At 45.3% G+C, this 8,785-nt stretch overlaps 2 protein-coding genes across 2 annotated transcripts in view; both read left to right on the forward strand.

Moving 5' to 3' along the window:
• Positions 1-4,178, forward strand: part of CSUI_004581 (adhesion regulating molecule region protein) — a 6,237-nt gene extending 2,059 nt beyond the window's left edge. The window contains exons 3-6 of the mRNA XM_068064769.1: positions 409-490; positions 1,502-1,635; positions 2,404-2,445; positions 3,545-4,178. Coding sequence (XP_067923248.1) covers positions 409-490; positions 1,502-1,635; positions 2,404-2,445; positions 3,545-3,723 — 437 coding nt within the window. The 3' untranslated portion in view covers positions 3,724-4,178. The remainder of the gene's footprint in view (positions 1-408; positions 491-1,501; positions 1,636-2,403; positions 2,446-3,544) is intronic.
• Positions 4,179-5,966: 1,788 nt separating this feature from the next.
• CSUI_004582 (3-hydroxyisobutyryl- mitochondrial) overlaps positions 5,967-8,785 on the forward strand; it is a 6,972-nt gene continuing 4,153 nt past the window's right edge. The window contains exons 1-2 of the mRNA XM_068064770.1: positions 5,967-7,641; positions 8,360-8,566. Coding sequence (XP_067923249.1) covers positions 6,468-7,641; positions 8,360-8,566 — 1,381 coding nt within the window. The 5' untranslated portion in view covers positions 5,967-6,467. The remainder of the gene's footprint in view (positions 7,642-8,359; positions 8,567-8,785) is intronic.

Raw genomic sequence — 8,785 nt, forward strand, 5'->3', positions numbered from 1 at the left:
TATATATATATATGTATGTATAAGTACCCCTCTCTTGCCCATACATGTATACGCTTATCGCTTAGAGAAAGAGATGCACATAGACCAACATACAACAAACTCCTATCTATCTGTCTACACGTCATATATATATATACATATATATGTGCACATAAACCTGGGTGTATATCTCTCTATTTGGGCGTGGCCTTCTTCTTTCATAGGACGTCCGCAGCTGTCACCTCTGAGACTTTTGCACGTGCCCTTCAGTCCTGTGGTGTATGGTGTTTTCTCCGTTCATAAGGCGATGGAGAATGGCGCAGGTGTTGAGGACTGAGGGTCTTGTATGATGACAGTAGCGATGGTATAGTATCCCATGCCTTAAGGACATCTCTCTCTTCTCTATATTTCTCTCTTTTCTTTCTTCAGCTATTCCGCTTTCTTCGGTCTTAACTAACGAGACGCTGAAAGGACTCGCGGAAGACCCTGACGCCTTAAAGGAACTTGCAACGTACGTGTCCATGCAACACGAAACCATCCGTCTCTTCTCTTCTCTTCTGGTCTCTTCTTCTTGTTTTCGAACACTCATTCGTCTCTCTTCTTTCTTTTCATCCTTCCCTGCATCCTCTTCATTCCGGTAGTGTGTGGGACAATATTTGGTTTTCGGTTCTCCCAGCTGTACATACACCACGCAGGTACACTCTCAAAAGAAGATGGAGCTACCAGGACGCAAGGGGCGTGGGAGCAGTAATTGGAAGTCTTCTGTTCTACTCTTTCTTGTCTATCTTGTCTCCTCCTCTGTCTATATCTTTCTCCCTCGATATCAATCTATTTGCCTAGTCTTATTATTAGTATTAGTATTATGTTGACAATATTGATTAGATCAGCGCTATGTCTTCGGTGGAGCTCCTTCAGCAGGTTTGAATGAAGAGTGGGGATCTTCATTATCTCATCCTCTTTCTTTATCTCTACGTCTTTCTGACTGCGGTGACTATCGCCATATCTCCCCACTTTTATTTCTACATACATGTGTACATCATACATCTGTTCGAATCTCACGACCGCATGTTCTCTCTAACTACCTTTACCAGAAGAAAAACTACAGAAAGGACAGACACACGGATACGGATAGCCGTATGGATATGAAACATATCTATGTGTACATATCTGTATACACACCTGAGTTTATATGCATATAAACATACGTAGAGATCATCCAGTGTGATGTCTAGAACTTGTACAAGACAAACCTCCTGCTTTTGCCTCTTTTTCTTTTTCTTTTTCACCATATAAGCATAGTTAGAGGGGAAGATAGGAGAAATGTAGATCAAAGATAGAAGGTAGATAGTTCAAAGGCGGGTAGATCGACAGATAGACTCAAGATGAATGACGAACGGTGCCTGGAAGTGGGTCGTAGTGGATCTGTCTGTTGATGTCCGTGTGTGTATGAGAAGTGTATATACAGCCAACATAGAGATTGATGGGTCATGCAGCGGGAGAATCTCTTTGTTTGCGTGTTCAGTTTAATGCCTGAGGAATGTACTACAGAGAGTGAAGTTCGTGACGTTCTCTTAAGGTCTTCTCAGCTCGGAGGATCGATGAGAGGATTAACACAGGCTCTCTACACCAACTCCGCTGCTCTCTTGTCTTCTCTGGGTAGGCTCTATCATATGTATATACATATATATATATATATATGTCACCATATATATACATATATATTTATGGTGAAGCTTATCTACCTATGTATGCTTATATAGAACTATGTAGATATACGTGTGATAAGCACAAGATAATATCAAGAGAAACTCAAACTCGAGACCAACCCAGCAGCACCAGCAGCGTTCCTCTTCTCTTCTCTAGATAAGTCATGTTATATATATATATATATAACGATCATATGATACTATCATCCAGGTGAAGGGTTTCTCTAGGTGTTTTCTCCTTCTTCTCGTGTAAGAAGATCTTTCTCACTCGTTTTTCTCCGACGGCCCCTCTCTCCCTGTCTCTCTGTACTCCTCGAAGAGTCTCGTCTCTCGTGCTTTAACACACAGTAGCAGGCGCTACATAGGAGAAAGCACGAAAGACAGCAAGAAAGAAAGAAGAGATAGAATGAGTTAGGAGAGATGTAGATATAATAGTACTGATGGAGAAAGCTATGGATAAGTATCGGATTGAGGAGGAAGAAGCAGACAAGGTAGAGATGCTTGCCGACTTCACTCTTTTTCCAGCGATCGTCCTTCCGGTGTTTTCTCTTTCTGTGTAGATGTAATGAAGCAGATCGTTTTCTTTTTCCCTTCTCTCGCTATCTTTCTATCTTGTCTTGGTGTCCTCTCTAGATAGACACATTTTGCGCTTCTTTTCTGCGTCTATCTCTTCATCTTCTTCATTCTTCTTCTTCTTGTGTTCTGTTCTTCTATTCAGGCGTTACCGAAGCAGAGCGAGCATCCGCCACCTCTTCAGAACGTAAGAGAAAGAAAAGAAGAGGAAGAAGAAGCAAGACCGGCGAAGCTAGAAACCTTCAAGATATTAGATACTTCTCCTTATGAAAGGGAGAATGGGATCTTTTTAACTACTTGTGAAACAGATATCGACTTGACTCACAGATGGTAGTAGTAGTAGTAGATCTTCATAGAGAGATAGGAGATAGGGGGATAGATCTAGCCACATAGATAGGTAGATAGATTTTCCACATCCGGGTAGGCAGGGAAGCATGTGTATGTGTGTGCGTTGGGGAAGAGAAAGAAAGATGACTGGTCTGTAGATCTCTGTGAAGATCTTCCTGCAAGCCATCCTTTGTTTCCGCTGAACACGAAGGATTTACAAGCTAACTCTCCAAGGAGGCTTCTAGACTTCATCTAGGGGATAGAGAGAGATACACATAAATACAAGTCCATATCTATGTAGGCTATTCGCTTCTGACGAGAGGAGACTAGGTTCGGTGTATATATAGAGAAGTCTCTCTTAGGCGACCGCTGCTTTCTTCAGCGAGTAGCTTTTCCTCACTAGAGTTGTGTGGATGTTAAATATGAAGTGTTTCTATCTCTTGCTGCCTATCAGTGAACGTGCGTCTTCAATGCCAAGATACTACATGTACCTTTTCGCATATTCTTCGTCTCTTCCTCTTCTCCTTCTTCATATTTCCTATCACATTACTCATCGATAGCCTCCTAACTACTTCACAATATACATAGGCATACATGTACATATACATATATATATATGTATAGAGTATGAGAGAGAGACTCATAGCCTGTCTACGGACACTTTTGTTCAAGAAGAAGAGGAGACGGAGGAGAAGGGAGGGAAGAGAAAGAATTGAAATTCTTTCTCCTTTCATTCTCTTCACCATTCTTCTGTTCATATGGACAGAACGGTCATCGGTGTGTTTACACGTTAAGATACCTTCAGCCCTACATCCATCTTCTACAGAAAGAGAATAACAGGAATGCACTACAGTCTCTTTTCTCTCGTCCTCTCGCCTTTGGTTTTCTTGACACCTTCAATCCTTCTCCTCTCGTTCATTCTTTCTTTCCTTCTCTTCTTCTTTTTCTTCTTTGTCTAGCTATGATCGCCTTCGCTCAAGCACTTGAACAGCATTATAAGGAGAAGTCAGATGGAGGAGAAGTGAAGGAGTCGTCAAGCACTGAGAGGAATCAGCCTCCAGGTTCCGGAGATTCTGAAGAGAAGAAGGAGGGGACATCCACAACAAGCAAAGATGAAGCAGAAAAGAAATCTTCCTAATGCTCATGAATCGTAAAGCTTCCTCGTCAGGACACTCTGCTTCACGCCAAGGTCTCTACACAAAAGATCTCTCCATTCGTCTATAGAACACTTACATAGTCGTCCGTAAATATACATATATACATATATATATGTACGGACGAATATGTATGTGTCATATATATTCTAAATATAGATAGATAGATAGATAAGTGCATACAGATATATGTATGGCCTAACTTCATGTACTTGTGAATGTCTCCTTCCGTAGTCACTATGGGTGAACCTAGCTACGTGTGTATAGATGTGTGTAGTTAGATAGGAGTGAAGATGTGAACCTACGTGTTTGGTCTGCATAATAGCATCTACCAACATGAACTTTATGTCTTAGTAAAGTCTATGTATGGGATGGAAGTCATATCGAAGTAACCGGAGACAGAAGAAAAACCTCCGCTTCTGCCGACTGTTAAAGGATTGTCTTAGCGACTTACAAAGCGCACTGATGGGACAGCTTCTTCTTTCCTCCTCGTTCCCCTTCTCCAAACCTCCTCTGACTCCTACACCAGAGAGTCACATCATATACACAGCTGTAGACGCGCTGAATAAATAGATAGATAGACACGACTAACGCAACTCACTCTGCGTAGATACCTATCACCTATAGATCTCTCCCTTTACAAGGCGATACGGCGAGATATATTTCCTCCCCGCGAGTGACGCGCGCGGTCTATGGAGACCTGGAAATGCAGTGGGAAGAAATCTACGAGTCTCTTGGGACACCGCCACGTATGTTGCTGTCTCAGAAGGTAGGGGCACTGGCCACCCACACGATGACAATAGACACCTAGCAGCCATAGTGCTTTCTACCGTTCACTGGCGGTGCGTTAGCATCGATCACTCCGCTGTCACCGTCGGGGATGAAAGGCACAATAGTAAGGGGTGAAATTGAATCCATGCGCAACTCTGTTTCTCTCTCTCTCTCAGCCCCGTCAGCATGGTGCTCGAGTAATGTCGTAGCGTAGCTGGGTCCGAAGCCCCCCCCATAGTCACATCCCCTCACGGCAAAGTTAGCGCGGGGAGTTTGTAATTGTCGTGTCGATTCCGATAAACAACGTCCTGTTCTATCCAACACAAGAAAGACGCACGAGTACCGGTGACGCTGGTCCAAGGAAAAGGCGAGTGAGCTATCGTCATATCCTGTAGGGCTATGGCGGCCTCTCAACCACCGGAGCACGAGCGGCAGAACCCGATGATACAGAGGCAACTACAGACATTTCACTGAGATTTCTCTTCTCGAAGCTGAAGAAGACAGAAAGCTAAAAAAGAGAGACAGGGCTCTGACAGGCCAATGTAGAACATACGCACGAGTCTTGTAGAGGCCCACACGCGCTTTCTCATGACCCGGCAGTGAGCTTTCTTTTCTTCGTAAAGCGCTTTTTATGGTTCCGTGTCCCGGATGGATGACAACCCTGGCACCGGGAGAAACAGGGGGACTAGAAGTGTTGGCGACGGAGAAGACAACATAGCAAATCTGCTCCGCCCCCCGGTGGAAAACTTTCAACGTGAGTTGATCTTCCCATGTCGAGTTAAGGTAGTGTTATTCTTGTGTAGTGGAACTTGAACGATTCTGTCTCGTGAACGGATCGACAGGACTCCGTTTTCGTCCCCCCCCGTCCCCTTAGCGGGACCGAGTTTGCATATCCTGATAGTCGCTGAGCTCTGAGGGTCCCGTCACTTCAGTGGAACCTTGACTGATCTACTAAGAAAGAGCTGAAGGCGAGGTGAAGATCTTCCGGTTACCCTACCTGATACAGTTGGCTAACGAGGTCCGGGTTGCTTGGTTCTTGTTCCGCTCCATACAGGAGGAGGGCTTCCGACGTTTTGCTGCCCGCCCTACCATCAACTAGCGACACTACAAGCTAAGGTTCACTGGCGTCCCCTCGGCGCAGAAACACTTTGACTGTAGCTGACGCGATGCTAATCGAAACTCAGCCCTTGTGCTGTTAGGGAGATTGCGACTCCGGTGCTCAAAAGTTCCGAAAATCTCTGTCTCCCAGTAGACTGTAGAGTTCAAATCTCCCATGACTACCGACTAGCACGCTCTGGAGAGGGACAGTATTCTGCAACAATTCACTCGAATCTCTTGTCAGCCTCCCTGACCGCGTGTCTCGCTGTCGCATAAGCTCCGCTCCAGGTGGGACAACCAGTGCGCGTTCAATTGACTGGCGCGTCTCCTCCGACTTTCATGTACTGCTTCTGTTTCTCTTTCATGTAACACCTTATTTCGGATAAATCCTCATGTCGTTGCTGACAGTTTACGGTTGCTTACTTCGCGATGAGGACGGGAGGCTCCCATGGACTGCTTCTCCCTTTACTTGAAAGCCGAGGAGGGGTAGAGCGAGCGGCCAACAACACGATCTTCGGTACACACACATATACGGGAGAAACACATAAAACGGCGGCAATTTTCTAACTTTCTGCCTCTTTCTCTCTTGTTTCTCTTGGTTTATGAGACTCCTCATTTATTCTTTCACTTCTGTTAAGTTTACTCTAGTAGGTCTCGTTTTTCCCTGTGTATCAGTTTTGCCGCCTCTTCTTCTATTGGCTTTTTGCTCTGCTTAATCGCATGTTCGTTTGATCCGTGTTATTGTAGACGGGTCACCATCCTGTTTCTTTTGAGAAGTGAAACATCTGGTGACTTGGATTCGCCCCGAAATTCGAAGGGCAATGGAGACTTGATTGTTTCTCTCTCCGGGGAGCGTTCCATGCGACTTGTGTGTGAGTTTCTGGAAGTTTCTACGCTTCTGCCGACCATCTTTTCCTCCTTTTTTTCTCTTCTCAGAAATATGGCAGCAGCCGCACACTCCCGTCTTCTGAGGCTCGGCCGTCAATTGCAGGCCGCCTCGCCTAGTCCTGCATCATCCCTGACAAGGGTCAAGACGCTTGCTTCTGTATCGTCGCAGGATCAGTTCGTTGGGACTGGAGAGACAAGCGATGTTTCTTGTGATATGTCCCCGTCATCGATTGGAGGGCCAAGCCAGTCTCCGAAAGAGTCACAGAGGCGAGTCAGTCGTTCGGCAATTCTGGCACGGGGGGGAAGAGATGGAGTTGAAGCGAGTAAGGACAACTCACGACTCCCGACTAGCCTTACATCCTTCAAGTCAAATGCATTGTCTTCGTTAACAGAGATCAACGCGTCTCTTTCCTCTTTATCCTCTTCTAAGCGTGACATGACAACGACTACACACATCTCCTCGGATGACCGAGGTGTACATACACCCGAGAATCGCCTAAAGCAGCAACCCTCGCACCAGTCGTCTTCTCCTTCCGTGCCGGAATGCGTTAATTCTGCCAACGCGACATCTCTCCACGTACAAAAGTCTGACGGTGTGCCTTCTATTTCTCCGTCTAACTCCTCATTCCTCTTCCATCCGTCCTCAAGAAGTGTAGCTCTTTCTTCCTCGGGGAAATCTCGGACTTTCTTCTCCCCTCCCTTTTCCTCACGCTCCTATTCTTTTTCATCTTCTTCCTCCTTTCTCAAGAAGACAGCTACTCACTCATCATTACCAGGTCCAGGGGCTGTATGGAGTTCAGATCTCCTCGTCGAACACTGTGATGAGAGTACGACTGAATCAGGAAAGAAAAGCGGGTGTGTTGTCTTGAAGCTTAATAGACCAGAGAAACTGAATGCTCTAAGTCTTGATGTCATCACGGCTTTAAGGTGGATTATGCCTACACTCGAAGCTGATCCTCGATGCTCCCTCTTATGTCTAGCTGGAGAAGGACCAAAGGCATTCTGTGCAGGAGGGGATGTAAGGAGTCTCGTTCGTGCTCCGCTTCTTCAAGTCCAGCAATTATTCGGTCAAGAATACTCTCTTATTTACACCATCTCTCAGATGGCGAAACCCTATATTGCTCTATGGAATGGCATCTCGATGGGTCAGTCTCTCTCTCTATATATAGACATATACATACACACATATATATGTACGCATGCCTGTCTTTCTGTTGATATAGACACGTATAGGGTGAGGGGTGGCCGTGGGCTAGAGGTGTTTGCAGCAGGCGACAAGTCCATGACATTCCTTGGGTTCTATAGACGTATGAACGTTCTTACCTTAGAAGTCTTCATAAACACATCTACATATACATACATCTATCTCTGGCACGCGAGAGAGATATATGTATCGGCCTTCGTAGAGAAAACAGTAGTGACATTGTTCTATCTACCTATCTATCTACTTATGTTCATCTATCTGTCTGTCTACCCCCCCTCCTTTTTCTCTCTCTCTATCTTCGATCTATATCTATCTACCTAACTATCCTGTACCGGTTTTTCTCTTGTACATACGTCGAGGTATGTTGCTTCTCTCTTCTCTCTTCCTCTTCTCTTTCCTCGTCTGTTTCTTCTGACCTGCATGTTAATCCATTCACAGAAAGACAGCCTATCGTCTACTGTAAGGACATCACTCGCCGCCTCTTCTTTCTCCTCTCCCTCCTCGTCCTTCTCTCGCTCCGTCCGTCTCTCTCTCTGTCTGTCTTTCCTCCCCCCATTTTTCTCTCTTACCCACCTCACTCATCATCATTCTTTTTCTTCTTCTTTGTGCTTGTCTTTATCTTGTTCTTTCTCCTCTTTCTTCACTTCTCCTTCCCGCAGGTGGGGGTGTTGGATTATCGATGTGTATGAAGTATCGCGTGTGTTTCGATACGACAGTCTGGGCTATGCCAGAGACAGCTATAGGCCTCTATCCAGATGTTGGCGCCGCCTATTTCTTAAATCGCTTGCCTCCTCATCTTCCTGGCGTCGGCTTTTATATAGGACTCACAGGCATTCATTTAAAGGCAGCCGACGTCATGCGAACAGGTCTGTCAGAGAGAGAAAAAAAAGGAAAGAAAGAGAGAGAGAGAAGAAATTGAAGCGGGAGAGAGGTAGGAGAGGAGAGAATGCACTCAAAATTGACCAGAGGGCACAACTACTAGGGGCGGTCTGGCTTTACCCATAGAGTATCTATACATAGATGTAGACGTATATCTGTCATCTTTTATATGTGTAAATCAATATCGATCGTCTCGGGGAGATAGC

Source organism: Cystoisospora suis (genome assembly GCF_002600585.1).
Source record: "Cystoisospora suis strain Wien I chromosome Unknown contig_2155, whole genome shotgun sequence".
Lineage (NCBI taxonomy): Eukaryota > Apicomplexa > Conoidasida > Eucoccidiorida > Sarcocystidae > Cystoisospora > Cystoisospora suis.